The sequence below is a fragment of the Rutilus rutilus genome, assembly GCF_951802725.1.
Source record: "Rutilus rutilus genome assembly, chromosome: 8".
In the NCBI taxonomy this organism is placed as follows: Eukaryota; Metazoa; Chordata; class Actinopteri; order Cypriniformes; family Leuciscidae; genus Rutilus; species Rutilus rutilus.
The window spans coordinates 11,196,504-11,216,385 of NC_140222.1; the positions used below are offsets into that span (position 1 = coordinate 11,196,504).

The 19,882-nt window shown below is 38.0% G+C and overlaps 1 protein-coding gene across 2 annotated transcripts in view; it reads left to right on the top strand.

Moving 5' to 3' along the window:
• The first annotated feature begins 796 nt into the window (after window positions 1–796).
• The window catches only part of LOC311294953 (uncharacterized protein), a 37,272-nt gene continuing 18,186 nt past the window's right edge, over window positions 797–19,882 (top strand). For both annotated transcript variants that reach the window (XM_084416076.1, XM_084416075.1), the window contains exons 1-2: window positions 797–893; window positions 1,379–1,699. In XM_084416076.1, coding sequence (XP_084272202.1) covers window positions 851–893; window positions 1,379–1,699 — 364 coding nt within the window. In that variant the 5' untranslated portion in view covers window positions 797–850. The remainder of the gene's footprint in view (window positions 894–1,378; window positions 1,700–19,882) is intronic.

A 19,882-nucleotide genomic window follows, 5' to 3' on the forward strand; every position in this document is an offset into this window, starting at 1 on the left:
ACGGATTCAGTTGCAGGTAACAACAGTTTATTTTGCTCTCAAAAGATCCCAGGAAAAAACAACAGGAACACAGAAAGGAAAAAGGCAGTCCAAAATAAATGTCCTCTGGGCCAGGAGAGCACTTTGCGTGCTCTCTCCGGCCCAGAGCCGGCAGGCCACAATCTGCACTCCAGCCATAAGAATAGCGTCGAAATAACCATGCAAGTTCATCATATCTTCTCCATCCAGCGGAGAAGAAAACGATTGCAACTTGTACAGTAACATTTGACACTCACGGACCCATCAAAGACTTCAATTTTCAACCACTTCAAGAATTGTGTCCACTGCACAGACCATGCAAGTATCAATTTAATGAGGTGCTCTGAAAATGATAAGCTAATGGTTCTTTTCATAGTTAAATGGATATTTTCTATATTTCCATTTCCTGTTTCCAGTTTCATTCTATCACTCACCATTTTTACCTATGCATGTATGTATGTATGTATTTATGTTTGTTTAGTTATGTTTGTGATTTAGTTAATAAAACTTGTGCACAATATTTGGTTCTGATTCTCTGCTTGCAACAAAATCTTAAGATCTTGATCTTGTTTTCAGGCTCTAAGCACCGTACATGCTAAGAAATTATTTTTCGGTGGCCATGAAAAATACGCTTTTCTTAGAATAAATGAATAATCAAAAGAGTCCGTAAGTTATAACAGGAGTTAGATGAACCAGTACAACCAACACATGCTAGAATAGTGCAATGAGTGGGTTGTCAAATCCTGTTGGGGAGGATACGTAAACAACATCCTGTTTGTTCAGAATCTGTCTGTCAAAGAAGTGTTCGCATATTTCAGGCACTAATTTTAAAATGGTTCACATGGTTGTTTTGCTCTACTTGTGGCATCTGGTTGGTAAGTTTTATTTATATTCTTTTAAACACGTTAATTCTTTATATTTAAACAGAGACATTTTTAATCGGACAGATCTACATTGTTTGTTAAACCCAAGATAAAAGATGCTGCAGTCAAACTAAAATAGCCACAACAGAACATTGGGGAAGAAAAAAAAAAAAAAAAAAAAAACAAAAAAAAAACAGCAGAATCTGTTCGTACCAAATTTGCAGTGGTGTAGTCTATTTTTTTGTAGTGAGTATACTGTGATACACTTTTTTAAGTGGGTATACGGAAATCCTTGACCTTTCCATAGTGGGTATACGGCATATACTGTACCTGCGTATCACGTAGACTACACCACTGTCCATAACAAATCATTTTTAGGAGAAAGGGCACTAAAGGGGCCAACTGTGGGACTGTATTATTAATTAATTATAAACCTGTTATTTTATTTAAAAAAAAAAAAATTACCCTTCATCTGTGACAAATTCAATGTTCTTCAGGAGTGTTTGCTGACACAGATGCAGTGAAGTCAGTGTTAGTGATGGAGGGAGATTCAGTCACTCTAAACTCTGATCTTACTGAAATGATGGACGAAGATCTGATTCTGTGGAGGTTTGAAAACACTTTAATAGCTCAAATCAATGTACAGGATGACAGCATGACTGTTTATGATGATGTTCCTGATGGGAGATTCAGAGACAGACTGAAGCTGGACGATCAAACTGGATCTCTGACCATCACAAACACCAGAACTGAACATACCGGAGTTTATAAACTACAGACCAACAGTGTAAGCACGATTTTCAATCTTACTGTCCATGGTGAGTTATCAGTTTCACATATTTTAAGTATTACACCATTGAAAGTGATGAATCTTAAGATTAGATTGTTTTGATCTTCTGTTGGCTTAGGTCGCACTCATGTTTTGCACACATGACATCTGCACTGAACACTTATAACAGCAGAACACTTTTAAGCATCAGAAACCACTTTACTAACCTATTCTGCAACGTTTTATTCACCGATCCAATGTGGCCATTGTCTAAACTCATTGTGCGGCTTGCGAGCCTCATGCGGCTCGCCAAGTTTTAATTTGTGGCTCGCATGGTGGTAAATAATACGGTGATATGATCATGCAGTCACTACAGATATTTCATAAAAACATTAAAAACAAGTAGGGCTATAACATAACTGATTACAAACTCAAAGTGTCATATAAATATATAAATAAATATATACCCACTTCAAAACTAAATATATCATTCATCAATGACAATCAAAGAAAGAAAGAAAGAAAGAAAGAAAGAAAGAAAGAAAGAATCAACCTGTATGTGTAACATGAAGTCTGAGTGCAATGTAATTGACTCAGTTCAGTTCGTGTGGAAGTGATTCAGTCCAGTTCGTTCGAATGTGAATGCCTACTACAATCTTTGCAGGAATGAACAATGAATGATAACAAATTTTATTCTTTGTGAAGGCAGAGTGGAATCCAGTGCGGTTCTCCCTCATTGTGCGAATCCAACACGATATCCTAGCGTTCAGACAATCCAGACTAATGCAATAAAACAGTTCAGACATCCATTTAGAAAAATATTGTTTTTAAAAAAAAAATTAGATTAAGGATAGGCACTAGTGATGGCAAAATGAGGCTTCCTGAACCACTGAGACCTCGCAGCCCATTGCTTCACCCAAAGGTTCATTACTCGAAGCTTCATTCAGCATTGCTCACCAGTGACACCTAGCTACTGTGCAAAGATATAGCAGACAAATTAATTAATTTTGAACCAATGACCTGAGCAGACATTTGTCCATTGCCTGGGTATAAATTAAAATATGTATCTTTCTCTGTCTGAATTTACTTGTGCAGAGACAACTGTCACACACACAATTAATTAATTATTCATAAATTGTTAGGATATATGAACAGCAAAAGTGACACTGTGTTGAATGCAGTGCTTATGGTGGAGGAGTGTAATAAAGTAAACTGCAACACAATAGTCTGGGGTGGGAAAAGTTAAGAATTGTTTCTGGGGGGTTTTGTGCAGTGAACTGTTACTAGTTTTATTGCAGTGTTGTGCTTATGGGACTGGGGATTTTTTTCAAGTGTGTAGGGGTTTAGACTATTCCACTTCTTGGACAAAACCTCTCCAGCCACAGAGGATGCAGGGGGATATAAAGATGACAGTGCTGGTATAAATGAGGACACTGATGCTTCTGTTGAGCCCAGACAGGGAGGATTTCCTATTTATTGCTGGCTCCATTACTAGGAAAAAGGAAGAGGTCATCCCTGGTTCACACAGGACGCCGAAGCGGCGCGGAACGGAGGCCGCTTCCTTTCGGCGCCCATGTTAACCTATGGTGTCGTTCACACCTTTAAGGAAGGTCTATTTTTTGCGCGAGCCGCGAGTGATCCGCGTCCATTCCGGCAGGAAGTCACACCAAGAAACACGAGACATCCGGTCAATTGTCAAAATATAAGCAATTTTCAAATTAAAATACCGCGAGTATTAACAAAAAGTATTAATACAAGAAGTGTACACACTTCTTGGTTACAGAAACATGGTGTATTCATTTTATGAGGTTATTTACTTACCCATGATGTAAAAAAATTGCTCTGAATAAACAACAACTGAGCAGAAGCGCTTGTTGACCACCGCGGAGAATACGCATCTAGTGTGAACAGGCAGGCGCCAGAACGCGCGTGATTTTCCGTTCCGCGCCGCTTCTGCATCCGGTGTGAACCAGGCGTTACGGTTCGCGGATTTGCTTGTTCATTCTGTGTGTACTGCTCTGATCTGATTGCCTATCAGCGTCAGCTGCGCTGACGAGCGATCAGATCAGTCGCAGGTGTGTCTCGTTTATGAGTCCTATATGTAGTGCTGTGTTTGTCAGGTTCAGTGTCAAGGGGCTAGGTGTCAAGCTAATCTCGCGTAGCCAGACCTTCAGACTAACGGCAGAAGGTCTGGACTCTATTGCAGCTTTTCTTGGCCAAGAGGACGTTTGACTGACATATAACGCAACCAATCACAGTTCGTTTTGTTCCGCGTCATGTTTAGGGGCGTGCCAATATAATGTCGATGTCCCTACAATAACAGACCGGCGTGCATTTAATAAATTATTCATTCAAGAACGTTGTGCAAGTTTACTGCAACAATGGAGCCGCAAACTTCACATACCTTTGAAAATCCAGCGTTTAGTTGATCCTGGTAAGCGCTCATTTGTCTCAGTTGTAAACACAACGACTTTCTTCTTCCACGAGGGGTTTTGGCTTCACGGCATTTGTTTCCAGACGGACCGTTAAAGAACGCGACACACACGTCTCGCGGACATCCTGTAGAATTCAACCAATCAGGTCGCGACTTCGAAACTCCTGAAGTGTTTCCAGAAAAGTGTGCCATATGCATCAGACGTTTAGCCAACGTTCCGTGGGCGTGACGTCTGAGGCTGAGACTAGTGTCAAGCAGACCAACAGCTAAGCCTGGGCGGTTGGCAACGACTGAACTGTGAATGGACAGGAGATGGCAGAAGGAAGTGACGGATTTGATAGTGAATTAAGAGAAATGGAAGTAGGTAGCGGGAAATTTGAAAGCGTAGACGGCATAAAACAAAAATTATTTCAAATGGTGAGGGTACGGATAGTGATCAAGGAGTTGGAAAAACTATAGTGGAAAACGATAAGCAATATGGAGAATACAAAGTAATAATGAAGCTAGAGCAGGAAGGATCATCATTTGGTAAGTGGAATCCAATTCAACTTACAGTTTCACTAAATAAACTATAGGAGAAATTAAAAGTGCAAGAATTATGGGAAATGGAGCATTATTAATAGATTATAAAGATAATGCACAGCAAAATAAGGCCACCAAACTAAATAATATCGAGGGACAAAAAGTCGTCGTTACAAAGGTAGAGAACAAAAAATTTGTCAGAGGGGTTATATCTGGAGTTCCTATAGTCGTAACAATTGCGCAAATTAAGAATAATGTAACTGGAGCCAAAGTGGTTGACGTAAAATCTCTGAAAACAACAAGAAATGGGGAGAAGTGTGATAGCTTAGCATTGATGCTAAAAATAGACAGTGAAAAATTACGTCTAGAGTATACATTGGATATATGAGCTATGAAGTCAGGACATACGTTCCTCCACCACTAAGATGTTTTAAGTGCCAAAAGTATGGACATGTTGCAGCTGTGTGTAGAGGCAAGCAGAAATGTGGAAGGTGTGCAGGAGAACACGAATATGGGAAATGTGAGGAAGGAGCTAAGCTGAAATGTTGTAATTGCGGAGGTGAAAATAGTTCAGCATACCGAGGATGTGAGGTAAGTAAGAAAGCTGTAGAAATTCAGAGAGTGAAAACATCTCAAGGGATCTCATATGCAGAAGCAGTTAAAAGAGTACCGATTCAGTCAGAAAGACCAAAAGAGAAGGAAACAGAAGATATCACAAAGAATGTGTGTGATGGTTGTACCAAAATAAAGGAAGATACGCTGATAGTAGGCAAAAAAAAAATGTCATCCTGTTTATGGTAGATGTGATCAACTGTACAGCACAAACTGATAAGAAAACGGAGAAAATCAAGATAATAGTGAAATCAGCAGAGAAATATCTTGGAATTAAAGGTTTGGGAAGGGAAACAGTAGAGAGTATGTTGGGAGGAGGGACTACAAGTTCTCAAATATGGGATGGAGATACTGCAGTACCTTAAATATATTGCAGTGGAATGCAAGAAGTTTAATTGCCAATGGTCAGGAGTTCAAACAATATATATCAACTTTACAAAATAAACCTCATGTCATTTGTATACAAGAAACATGGTTGAAACCACAATGGGACTTTGTGATATATGGATATAAAGAAATAAGAAATGATAGGAAGGACAGAAGTGGTGGTGGTGTAGCTATTTTTCTGCAAAATGGAATTAAATATAATGTAATTAAAATTGGGAGCAAACAAGAATCACTAGTAGTAAAGATCTTGGTAGGGTAAGAGGATATCACAATTATTAATTTGTATAATCCATGTGAAAGGCTTGACTATGATAAACTGAATAATATTGGAGGACAAATAAAGGGTAAAATAATTTGGTGTGGGGATTTTAATGCACATAGTACACTGTGGGGTAGTAGTTACACAGATCGAAATGGTATAAGTAGCCTATAGAAGAGTTTATTGATGAGAAAAAGCTAGTGTGTATAAATGATGGAAGAGGAACTAGATATGACTCATCAAAATAAGGAAAGTGTAATAGACCTGGGGCTCGTTCTTCGTACGTTGCTTATTACATCCGAGATCAAATTACACATCCAAGATGATATCATCGTGCTAATCATGGTCCGGCTAATTGGGTTCTTCGAACTCACCTGTTGTTTATGATTAGTATCGCTGGATTGAGTTATCTGAGATAATTGCGCGTTCATGCGCTGGTTCAAAGGGGATGTGTATCGATCGTAGAAACATTGATCAGAAACGCTGCTATTGGCTGCTCAGCGTGGCCAAAGAGCGTGCACGGTTTTTCTCCTCAGCAGAGCAAGAACTAATAGTCGAAGTTTATTCGGAATTTTAATGTTTAATCAAAACGACAGGGAACACAAAGTCTGCAAAAGCCAGGAGAGAGGGCTGGCAAAAAGTAGCAGACAATTTAAATCCGTTAGAAGTGGCCATGTTAGATGTTTTTATCACTTATTAGCCTTATTTGTATTTTAATAATTGCATAATTAGGCTACTTTGTTCATTGTAATGTCAGAGTCACCACACTAGAACATGGGAACAAATAAAAGTGAAGTACAAAAATATTCTACATAGCCTAATGGTAATTTTTAGTTATATTATAGTCTCTTCTCTTCTATAAAAGGCACTGTTAAATAAATGGTTGTCTGTTTATAAAAGCAACCAAGAAAAAGGCTGAAAAAAAGAAAAGATCTTAGTAGCCTACACTGTAAAATAATTGTACAAATATTGCTGCATTAAATGAAGGCCGCATTAAAAGTAATGATGAATTGCTTTGACTTGTGAAAGTGAAAACTGATAAACTTATGTTAATGTAAAAATATTTTGCCATGAGTTCTTGATCACATTTTCCCGAGTTCATTGTAATGACATTGTGTTTTCCTCTTTTGTGCACTTTTACACAATACACCAACACTTGTATCTGTTCCCAAGAAAGTGGTGGCTGAAATATGTGCTGTAAGTGGACATTTTCTAACTTTACAAAGGAAAGAAAGTAAGTATAAGACTTTGTAATGTCTATTTGTTTCCATTGCACTGGGCAGTGAATAAACCCTCTCAGATAACTGTCATATGGAGGAACTAGCCTACCTGCAAGTGCATAAAGAACTTTACTTAATTTATACTTGTATGCTTTATGGCTGCAATATAAGTTGCAGGATTCCACATCTACAGAAAGGCCTACAGAAGAGTCTGCAAAGACAGAGGAGACATAGGCCTACAGGTGGCCAGTGTAGCCAACTTTTCCTTTTCATTTGTTGCATGAGGCATGTGTCTAATATCTCTTGTTGCAGGCACTTGACCACTGGCTTTTCTTTACAAAGAACAATTGAAATAAAAATCAAGGAACTAAGCATATTTGTCTTTTATTAAACATTTAATGAATTATTTTTTTTTTTTTGGCAATGTTGTGTAATATGGCACATGCAACAATGTCACAGGCCCTGTCAGGTGTGCAACCCTCAGACTTTTCAGACACTGAAATCTTCCCTTTAGTTAGCTGAAGTTCATTTCATTGTGTGCCCTTGTCTTGGCTAGAGCTGCATTGTAACTGGTTTGGGTCAGGGAATGGGGTCATAAAACACCTGTCTGCAGGAACATGTCATAATCACCTATGAAAAAATGCAGTTCTGTTAGGATCAGCAAGTGTATGTAATACAGTGAGCTTAATATTTAATTGTGGAACTTTCCTTACCACTTTCAAATAATGTGCAGGGATGTGAATCTCTGAAAATTCTTAAGTCATGCACAGATCCTGGCCTTTTTGCTCTTTCACATTTGTGATTATGGAAGATTTTAGTCAACTGCCTTTTTTTTTGTTGATATAATATTATTAATCTGGAATATTAAGAATCCCAATTGTAACTGGGCTGCACATTTACATTGTGAACCCCCTTTCTGTTCACATAATCCCCCTTTCTGTTCACATAATCCCCTTCATTGAGGCCTTGATGGCAGCCTATAGTCTATGGTACCAATCACGTTAGTGAAGCCTGAGTGGCATATACTGTAATCGGCATGGTCATGATTGTATGATCTTCATAAAAAATGATGATAGCCTAAAAAAAAATTGCTTTAAAAAAACTGCTTTACAATATTGGGTCTTAAGTGGCTTGGAAATGCCCAAAAAAAAAAAAAAACTTTTCAACCTAAAGGGTAACTCCAAAACAGGTAGGGGTGTAACGATACCCTAATTTCACGATTCGATACATATCACGATACTGAACTCACGATACGATATTATTGCGATACTCCAAGACATATAATAAAAGGTTAAGAAAAAAATGTACTGTTGATTAAATGCTAAATTTGATATAACATTGTGGGTGTAAATGAATAGGCTTGGACAATGGTGACACCAGAATAAATATATTCATGATTCTGAACCTGAAAATACAGAATTATTTTAGACGAATATGCTTGCACTCTGTCACTGGCTAGATATAGTTAAAATAATGTAGGCCACTTTTTACTGGTAGCATTATCAGGACCCACTAATATTCCCACATTATTATACATTATATTCAACATAATATATTGTAGTTTAATGTAGTACTGACTCTGAAAACTTAATTTTCTCACAGGGTAATTTTTATTTTGGGTGAACTATCCACGATACATATTGTTACCAGCCACGATACATATTGTTGCATTTTTGTATTGCGATATATTGTGACACGATATATTGTTACACCCCTAAAAACAGGTAAACTCCAAATGACACGACAGACAGCACTTTCCATCAAGTTCTCCGCATCTCCAATAGTGTAAAAGAAAGAGCCAATGCAAACAGTTTGTGCTGTATTTAAAGCCAGACTCCGACAAGTCGAAAATAAATGTGCGTTTCCAACAATTTAATAATGTAAACGACAATCTCACGAGTCACGACGGAAAAAAAAAAAACATCTCAGAAAGTGCACTATCGCGCTGCGCTGGACTTCCCGTATCAGCTCCGCTCATGAAGCCGGGATCTAATCCTGTTTACATGAAATAAGCCTGCTCCCGAGCAGGTTTAAGCTTGCGCACCTGTTGCTATGACAGCAAGTCCAGGATGAGCTTCGAAGAACCAAACGATCCAAGATCATGCCAAATCGTCAACAATCAAATCCAGCTGACTGAGTTAGCGACGTACGAAGAACGAGCCCCTGACCTTAACATCAAGGGAGATTTCGGGTATTACAAAATGGGATGTTTTAAATAAAACAATTATTGGTAGTGATCATTAACATAGGAATAGAGGTACATCAAGATGAATCTGTTATATGTGGAGAGAAAGATGACCCAAGAGCGAGATGCAGCTAAGCAGTCTTTAATTAACAAAGTCAGAATGTCCAGAGGTAAGAACAGAAATATTCAGCATATAATAATAGACAACGAAAATGGGATGTTTTAAATAAAACAATTATTGGTAGTGATCATTAACATAGGAATAGAGGTACATCAAGATGAATCTGTTATATGTGGAGAGAAAGATGACCCAAGAGCGAGATGCAGCTAAGCAGTCTTTAATTAACAAAGTCAGAATGTCCAGAGGTAAGAACAGAAATATTCAGCATATAATAATAGACAACGAAAATCTTCCGGTAAACTGATGCCGAGAACTTAAATTCAATTCCTCCGTCTAAGCAGCGGAGCGTCTCTGGTAGTAGAGGGTAGCAGCTACCGTGAGAAAGCCAGCCGACTCCGGGACCTCCAGGTGATCAGAAAGCAACGAGCGCAGTCACAGGTAGGCTACTCTGTAACAAGTATAGCTTAGTAGCAATTCACAGTGGTAGAACAATCCTCTTACGTGCACAGAACAGACATGACAGGACTTCGACACGGCAGGACGTTTGGCAGAGAATTCGTATGCATTATGGCAAGCCGTTTTAACATTTAATCATTTCAACCGACTAGTATCTATTTTCATGCTACTAGTACTTATTTTTTAGATACTAGTATCTATTCCATTAAGCACTAGTACTTATTCATTAGCTACTAGTGCTTATTCTTTAGGTACTAGTGCCTATTCTTTAGATACTAGTGCTTATTCTTTAGGTACTAGTACTTATTCAATAGATACTAGTACTTATTCATTAGATACTAGTACTTATTCATTAGATACTAGTACCTATTAAATAGATACTAGTACTTATTCATTAGATACTAGTACTTATTCATTAGATACTAGTACCTATTAAATAGATACTAGTACTTATTCATTAGATACTAGTACTTATTCAAATAGTGACTAGTAACTATTCTTTTGTTACTAGTAAAAAAAAAAAATTATTTGCCATTGACTTCTATGGGGATCTGTCATTTAGATATCAACTATTCAGTTCTGACTAGTATGTATTCCAATTGTGACTAGTACATATATATTAGATACTAGTAGCTATTAATTAAGTACTAGTACTTATTTTTTAGATACTAGTACCTATTACTAGATACTAGTATGTATTCAATAAATACTAGTACTAAGTCATTAGATACTAGTACCTATTAAATAGATACTAGTACCTATTAAATAGATACTAGTACTTATTCAATAGATACTAGTACTTATTCTTTAGATACTAGTATTTATTCATTAGATACTAGTACCTATTAATTAGATACTAGTACTTATTCAATAGATACTAGTACCTATTTATTAGATACTAGTATTTATTCCAAATGTTACTAGTACAATTTTTTATTTTACTAGTCACAACTGCTTTTTTACTCGTCTTATGTTAAGACTAGTCAGAACGGCCACTGGAGAGTTCAATTAAAAATCTTACTAGTAAAATTGTACTAGTAACATTTGGAATAAATACTAGTATCTAATAAACAGGTACTAGTATCTATTGAATAAGTACTAGTAGCTAATTTATAAGTACTAGTATCTAATTAATAGGTACTAGTATCTAATGAATAAATACTAGTATCTAAAGAATAAGTACTAGTATCTAATGAATAAGTACTAGTATCTATTTAATAGGTACTAGTATCTATTTAATAGGTACTAGTATCTAATGACTTAGTACTAGTATTTATTGAATACATACTAGTATCTAGTAATAGGTACTAGTATCTAAAAAATAAGTACTAGTACCTAATTAATAGCTACTATCTAATATATACGTACTAGTCACAATTGGAATACATACTAGTCAGAACTGAATAGTTGATATCTAAATGACAGATCCCCATAGAAGTAAATGGCAAATAAAAAAAAAATTGTTACTAGTAACAAAAGAATAGTTACTAGTCACTATTTGAATAAGTACTAGTATCTAATGAATAAGTACTAGTATCTATTTAATAGGTACTAGTATCAAATGAATAAGTACTAGTATCTAATAATAAGTACTAGTAACTAATGAATAAGTACTAGTATCTAATAAATAAGAACTAGTATCTTATGAATAAGTACTAGTATCTAATGAATAAGTACTAGTATCTATTTAATAGGTACTAGTATCTAATGAATAAGTACTAGTATCTATTTAATAGGTACTAGTATCAAATGAATAAGTACTAGTATCTAATAATAAGTACTAGTAACTAATGAATAAGTACTAGTATCTAATAAATAAGAACTAGTATCTTATGAATAAGTACTAGTATCTAATGAATAAGTACTAGTATCTATTTAATAGGTACTAGTATCTAATGAATAAGTACTAGTATCTATTTAATAGGTACTAGTATCAAATGAATAAGTACTAGTATCTAATAATAAGTACTAGTAACTAATGAATAAGTACTAGTATCTAATAAATAAGAACTAGTATCTTATGAATAAGTACTAGTATCTAATGAATAAGTACTAGTATCTATTTAATAGGTACTAGTATCTAATGAATAAGTACTAGTATCTAATGAATAAGTACTAGTATCTAATGAATAAGTACTAGTATCTATTTAATAGGTACTAGTATCAAATGAATAAGTACTAGTATCTAATAATAAGTACTAGTAACTAATTAATAAGTACTAGTATCTAATAAATAAGAACTAGTATCTTATGAATAAGTACTAGTATCTAATGAATAAGTACTAGTATCTAATGAATAAGTACTAGTATCTATTTAATAGGTACTAGTATCTAATGAATAAGTACTAGTATCTAATGAATAAGTACTAGTATCTATTTAATAGGTACTAGTATCAAATGAATAAGTACTAGTATCTAATAATAAGTACTAGTAACTAATGAATAAGTACTAGTATCTAATAAATAAGAACTAGTATCTTATGAATAAGTACTAGTATCTAATGAATAAGTACTAGTATCTAATGAATAAGTACTAGTATCTATTTAATAGGTACTAGTATCTAATGAATAAGTACTAGTATCTATTGAATAAGTACTAGTACCTAAAGAATAAGCACTAGTATCTAAAGAATAGGCACTAGTACCTAAAGAAAAAGCACTAGTAGCTAATGAATAAGTACTAGTACTTAATGGAATACATACTAGTATCTAAAAAATAAGTACTAGTAGCATGAAAATAGATACTAGTCGGTTGAAATGATTAAATGTTAAAACGGCTTGCCATATACGCATAACTTCTGAAATAATCTGTCAAAGAGACAGGGGAAAACAAGGCTAGAAAAAGGGAAGATAATTAGGGAAAGCGATGACTGGTGTGGAACTGATGATGAGGATAATAAGTAATGAAAGAGAACACCTGGGAAGAAAGCGATGTGTGTGCGTAATGACCAATGAAGTAATCAGGGATGTGTGAGCGTAAATGTGTGTGTATGTGTGTGTGAATGTGTGTGACCAGAGGGGGGAGACAAAGTAAAGGAAGAACCAGGATCATGACAGAATCAAGGAAAATAGCTAAATGGAATTTTAATAAAGCAGATTGGGATAAATTTTAAATAATTAATCAAATTAAATATGAAGAACTTTTTAAAAGACATATAGTTGAGGTGGATGATTTAAATGAAAATCTGATGACAATAATTAAACAGTCAGCAGAGGAAGCAAATTTCAAAAAGTACAGAGGGAATAAAGAGAAAAAGTCTTCCTTGGTGGAATGAAAATGGTAAGAAAGCAATTAAAGATAGAAATAAAGTTTTTAGGCAATTGAAAAAACATCATTCGCTGGAGATATTAATACAATACAAAAGAGCACAAGCAGTAGTTCGAAAAAATATAAGAACAGCTAAGCGTATGTATTGGAAAAATTATTGCTATACAATAGGAAGAGAGACACAATTATCAGAAATTTGCAGAATGATTAAAAGAATGACTGGTATAAAAAGGAATTATGAAATACCAGTATTAAAATTAAATGGGAAAATAGCAATTGATGATATGGAAAAGGCAGAGATGTTGGCACAAGTGTTAGTAAAGATCCAAAGTTCTGAAAATTTATCAAATGTGGTTAAGCAGCAACAAATTAATACAATGAAGGAAAATCGTAATATAATGGACAAAATAAATATGATAGACAATGATAGTGATTTACCTTTTAATATGTTAGAATTAAAGAAAGCTGTCTCAAATGTAAAGAAAACCTCTCTGGGGAAAGATGATATATGTTATATAATGTTGGCTAATATGGAGGATAGTATGCTTGAGGTAATTTTAAATCTTTTTAATACAATATGGAATACAGGAAAAATCCCTACAGTATGGAAGCAGTCTGTTATAGTACCAATTTTAAAAACCTGAAAAAGATTCTGATAATCCCTTAAACTATAGACCAATAGCATTAACCTCCCAGTTAGGGAAGACAATGGAAAGGATGGTAACAGATAGACTTACATACATTTTAGAAAAGGATAACTTGCTTTCACAATATCAAAATGGATTCCGAAAAGGAAGAAGTACAATGGATGCTATTTTATGTCTTGAATCAGAAATTAGGAAAGCTCAAACAAATAAAGAGTGTAATAGCTGTGTTTTTTGACATAGAAAAAGCATATGATATGCTATGGAAAGAGGGACTCCTCATTAAATTAAATAAATTAGGTATAGGGGGTAGGATGTATAATTAGGGCCCGAGCACCGATGGTGAGAGGACCCTATTGTTTTTGCTCCGTTTATTCTTCTTCTTCTCCAAAGTGAATCGCTTTTTAGAGTGTCTAAACATGCTCGAAAACTCATGAAACTTTGCACACGCTTCAGAAGCGGTGAAAATTTACGTGTGATATGGTTTTCAAAATTGCGGGGGGAGGGGGGGGCAAATTCGGTAAATTATTGCCCCCACATTTTGCCCCGGCTCCTGGTTTCACGTACAGGTGTGAAATTTGGTACATACATGTAATGACCCAATACCTACAAAAAAGTCTCTTGGAGCATAGCCCTAAACACAACAGGAAGTCAGCTATTTTGAACTTCCTCTCAGATTTTGGCCAGTTTTTGCCATTTCCTGATGTTGTACTTTAACGAACTCCTCCTAGAGTTTTGATATGATCCTCTTCAAATTTGGTGAGTGTAATCTTAAGGCCTTTCCTAAAGGCACCGGGTGGCGGTGGCAGGGGTGCGAGGGCCCTTTTCATCGCTGCTTGCAGCTTTAATTGGATATTAGATTTTTTATTTAATAGGACAATTGAAGTAAGGGTTGGAAAGGAATTTTCAGGTATGCATCTGGTAGAAAATGGTACACCGCAAGGTAGTGTATGCAGTCCATTATTATTCAATATAATGATTAATGATATCTTTGAAGAAATTGATCATAATATAGGAAAATCATTATATGCAGATGATGATGGGGCCCTTTGGATAAGGGGAAGAAATGCAGAATATATGCAAAAGAAAATGCAGACAGCAATTATTGCGGTGGAAAAGTGGTCACATAAGTGCGGTTTTAAAATATCAGTAACAAAATCACAGGTAATTTGTTTTGCTAAGAAACATAAGAAAATTGTAATAAAATTTAAACGACCAAGAACTTGAACAAGTTAGAGTAATTAGATTTCTAGGGATTCTTTTTGATGGAAAAACTGACATGGAAACAGCAAATTGATACAATTAAAGTAAAATGTAAGAAAATTAATAATGTCTTGCGTTGCTTGTCAGGACTGGATTGGGGAGTAACGAGGTCTTCATTGAGAAGGATATACTGGGCTCTTATGAGGTCAACATTTGACTATGGGTGTATAGCTTATATGTCAGCATCAGAAACAAACTTAAAGAGATTAGACATAGAACAAGTTCAAGCACTCAGAATATGTAGTGGAGCATTTAAATCATCTCCAGTAGCAGCTTTACAGGTTGAAACTGGGGAGATGCCACTAAGCATTAGAAGACTTAAACTTATGCTTGCATACTGGGTGAACATACAAGGACATAATGAGTTATATCCTACAAAGACAATAGTACAAGAGTGTTGGGAACATAATAAATCAAATTTTAGGAGTTTTGGATGGATAGGAGATGCAAAAGCAAGGAAGGCATGTTTGCATAATATACAATATTGTCCAACAGTACCATACTCTGAAATTCCCCCATGGAAATTTATAATGCCATTAATTGATTTGCAATTACAGGAAGAAATTAAAAAGAAATCGAAGCTTATGCCTGTTTGGTGTACAGTTAAGAATTATATGGAGTTGCAAAGTAAAATAATTGTCTTTACAGATGGTTCAAAGAACCCTGAAAATGGTTGCACAGGTGCTGCAGTATGCATCCCACAATGTGAGGAAAATATAAAAAAGAGAACAACAGATTACCTATCAGTGTATACAGTAGAATTGGTAGCAATACTATTAGGTCTACAATGGATAGAACAAAGAAGTAAAAACAATGTAGTAGTTGCATCTGATAGTTTATCTGCTCTCATAAGTATTGGATCTGGGAAATCATGTAGACTTGACATCTTAAATTAAATGTATCAAATTATCTTTAGATTACATAATAATGGTAAGAATGTATCATTTGTCTGGGTTCCTGCGCATGTAGGTGTGAAAGGAAACAAAGAGGTATATATTTTAGCAAAACAATCTCTCAAATCTCAAACGATAGATATTCAGATTAAGTTAAGTAAAGCTGAAGCCAAGACTATCATAAAGGTACATGCACAAAATATATGGCAGGAATACTGGGATATTAGTGATACAGGAAGACAGTTTTATAAAATTCAAAGCAAAGTAGGTGAAGGAAGAGAAATGGGTAAAAATCGGAGGGAGGATACAGTTATTACTCGTCTCAGAATTGGACATACAGGACTCAATAAAACTCTGCATTTAATAGGTAAACACGTAAATGGTTTATGTACACATTGTAACCAACCTGTATCAGTAAAACATGTAATAATAGAATGTCATGCATATGAAAATAAGAGAATAATATTAAGAGAAGTATTTGAAAAATATAAAATAAAATTTACTTTGGAAAATATACTTGGGAAAGCAATGAGGGAAACATATGTACAGTTAATTTCATATCTTAAAGAGATAGGTATAATAGAACGAATATAAAGATAATATATATATTTTTTTTTATATAATTCTTTCTCAGTTAGACTTTTGTTCCACACTCCAGTTCAGTAGGTGGCGGTAAAGCACCTTTTAGCTGGTTTGCCAACTGCCAAAAACGCTTAAGAAGAAGAAGAAGAAGGTTCAGTGTCAGATCGTTGTTTGCTGGTACTCTGTCTGCTTCATGTTCTCTGTGCAGTTCCTCGTCCAGTTACTCACGGAAATCCCACGCTATCTCACGACCAATTCGTACGAATTCGTACGAATGATAAAAAGTTGGCTAATTCGTACTAATTCGTACGAGTGAGGTCGTACGAATTAGCCAACTTTTTATCATTTGTTCTTTATCATTTTATCATTTCACAATTTGTACGATTTGTCTAAACCCACGTGATGGGTAGGTTTAGGGGCGGGGTCAGGGGTAGGTCATTCGTATGAATTCATACGAATTGGCCAATTTGTAAAATATGTACGATTTTGAGGGGGAAGCAGTGCCCTACCAATGCTGTTTACAGTGGAGGTGGGCAGCTGTTGACCTCGACTGGGGATATCACCGGACGGTGGAAGGAATACTTCGAGGATCTCCTCAATCCCGCCATCAATCCCGCCGTCACGTCTTCCATTGAGGAAGCAGAGGCTGAGGGCTCGGAGGCGGACTCGTCCATCACCCGGGCTGAAGTCACCGAGGTAGTCAAGAAACTCCTCGGTGGCAAGGCACCGGGGGTGGATGAGATCCGCCCTGAGTACCTCAAGTCTCTGGATGTTGTGGGGCTGTCTTGGCTGACACGCCTCTGCAACATCGCGTGGCGGTCGGGGACAGTACCTTTGGACTGGCAGACCGGGGTGGTGGTCCCTCTTTTCAAGAAGGGGGATTGGAGGGTGTGCTCCAACTATAGGGGGATCACACTTCTCAGCCTCCCTGGGAAAGTCTATGCCAGGGTACTGGAGAGGAGAATCCGGCCGATAGTAGAACCTCGGATTCAGGAGGAACAGTGTGGTTTTCGTCCCGGTCGTGGAACACTGGATCAGCTCTATACCCTCTACAGGGTGCTGGAGGGTTCATGGGAGTTTGCCCAACCAATCCACATGTGCTTTGTGGATTTGGAGAAGGCATTCGACTGTGTCCCTCGCGGCAGCCTGTGGAGGGTGCTCCGGGAGTATGGGGTCCGGGGCCCTTTGCTAAGGGCTATCCGGTCCCTGTACGACCGGAGCAGGAGCTTGGTTCGGATTGCCAGCAGTAAGTCAGACTTGTTCCCGGTGCGTGTTGGACTCCGGCAGGGCTGCCCTTTGTCACCGGTTCTGTTCATAATTTTCATGGACAGAATTTCTAGGCGCAGCCAGGGGCCGGAGGGGGTCAGGTTTGGGGACCACACGATTTCATCTCTGCTCTTTGCGGATGATGTGGTCGTGTTGGCCTCATCAAACCAGGACCTCCAGCATGCGCTGGGACGGTTTGCAGCCGAGTGTGAAGCGGCCGGGATGAGAATCAGCACCTCCAAATCCGAGGCCATGGTCCTCAGTCGGAAAAGGGTGGCTTGCCCGCTTCAGGTTGGTGGAGAGTTCCTGCCTCAAGTGGAGGAGTTCAAGTATCTCGGGGTCTTGTTCACGAGTGAGGGAAGGATGGAACGGGAGATTGACAGACGGATCGGTGCAGCTTCTGCAGTAATGCGGTCGCTGTACCGGTCTGTCGTGGTGAAGAAGGAGCTGAGCCGCAAGGCGAAGCTCTCGATTTACTGGTCAATCTACGTTCCTACTCTCACCTATGGTCATGAGCTTTGGGTCATGACCGAAAGGACAAGATCCCGGATACAAGCGGCCGAAATGAGCTTTCTCCGCAGGGTGGCTGGGCGCTCCCTTAGAGATAGGGTGAGAAGCTCGGTCACTCGGGAGGAGCTCAGAGTAGAGCCGCTGCTCCTCCACATCGAGAGGGGTCAGTTGAGGTGGCTCGGGCATCTTTTCCGGATGCCTCCTGGACGCCTTCCTGGGAAGGCGTTCCGGGCATGTCCCACCGGGAGGAGACCCCGGGGAAGACCTAGGACACGCTGGAGAGACTATGTCTCCCAGCTGGCCTGGGAACGCCTCGGTGTCCCCCCGGAAGAGCTGGAGGAAGTGTCGAGGGAGAGGGAAGTCTGGGCATCCATGCTTAGACTGCTGCCCCCGCGACCCGGCCCCGGATAAGCGGTAGAAAATGGATGGATGGATGGATGGATGGATGGATGGATGTACGATTTTGCAAAAAATCTTATGAATTCGTACGAATAAGCCACCTCGTAGAATTTGTACGTTTTCCCGTGAGATCGGGCTCGGATATCCTACGTCTCTCTGTCAGCCATTGTTATGCCTGTTGAGGATTCGTTCTTCACTTCAGTCACCCGCATCTGTCCAGGAATTGATGTTCAGCCCACTGCAGTCCTGCGCTGCCAAGGAACTATTGTCGACCATAGTTTTCACCAGCTGTCCTGTTAATTCATATTGCTGTTTACAATAAACTTCTTTATTATTCGCTACTGGATCCTGTGAATTCGTATCCTGACAGGAAGAGGTCACAAAAAGCAAACAAATCAAAAAGGGCAATCCAAATAATCCAATTTAATTAATATAACAAGACTATAATATTGCTAGGCCTACTATAATTAATATCAATATACTATAAATATTCTAACCTGATATAATATACAGCCCTAACACATATATGACACAATGACGACAATGACAATGGGAGTTCTCTAACTCTCTCTGACTCTCTGACACTGCTAAAACTGCTTCTACTACGTCTGACAACACACACAAGGTGGCGCGAGTTTCGGACCCCTTTTTTCCGGAAGCAACACCCAGACCGAACCGATGACGTATCCACACAAACCGAGGCCTTGTTTATCATTAGTCACGTGATTTTCAAGTTAACAACACAAGCCTCGAATCGCGGCTTCATCTGGCACGCCATTTTTTCTCGACACAAGCTCCGACACCTCGATTCAAATGTCACATCACTAATGACGCTTTTCCACTGCATGGTACGGTACGGCTCGGTTCGGTACGGCACGCTTTGGCGCTTTTCCACTGCATGGTACGGTACGGCTCGGTTCGGTACGGCACGCTTTGGCGCTTTTCCACTGCATGGTACGGTACGGCTCGGTTTGGTACGGCACGCTTTGTCGCTTTTCCACTGCATGGTACGGTACGGCTCGGTACGGCTCACTTATGGCGCATTTCCACTGCATGGTATGGTACGGCTCGGTACGGCTCACTTATGGCGCATTTCCACTGCATGGTACGGTACAGCTCGCTTCGGCTCACTTTAAATGGTACCACCTCTGTTGAGGTTCCAAGCGTACCGTACCGATACTAAAATGTGACGTGAAAACACTGCAGATCAC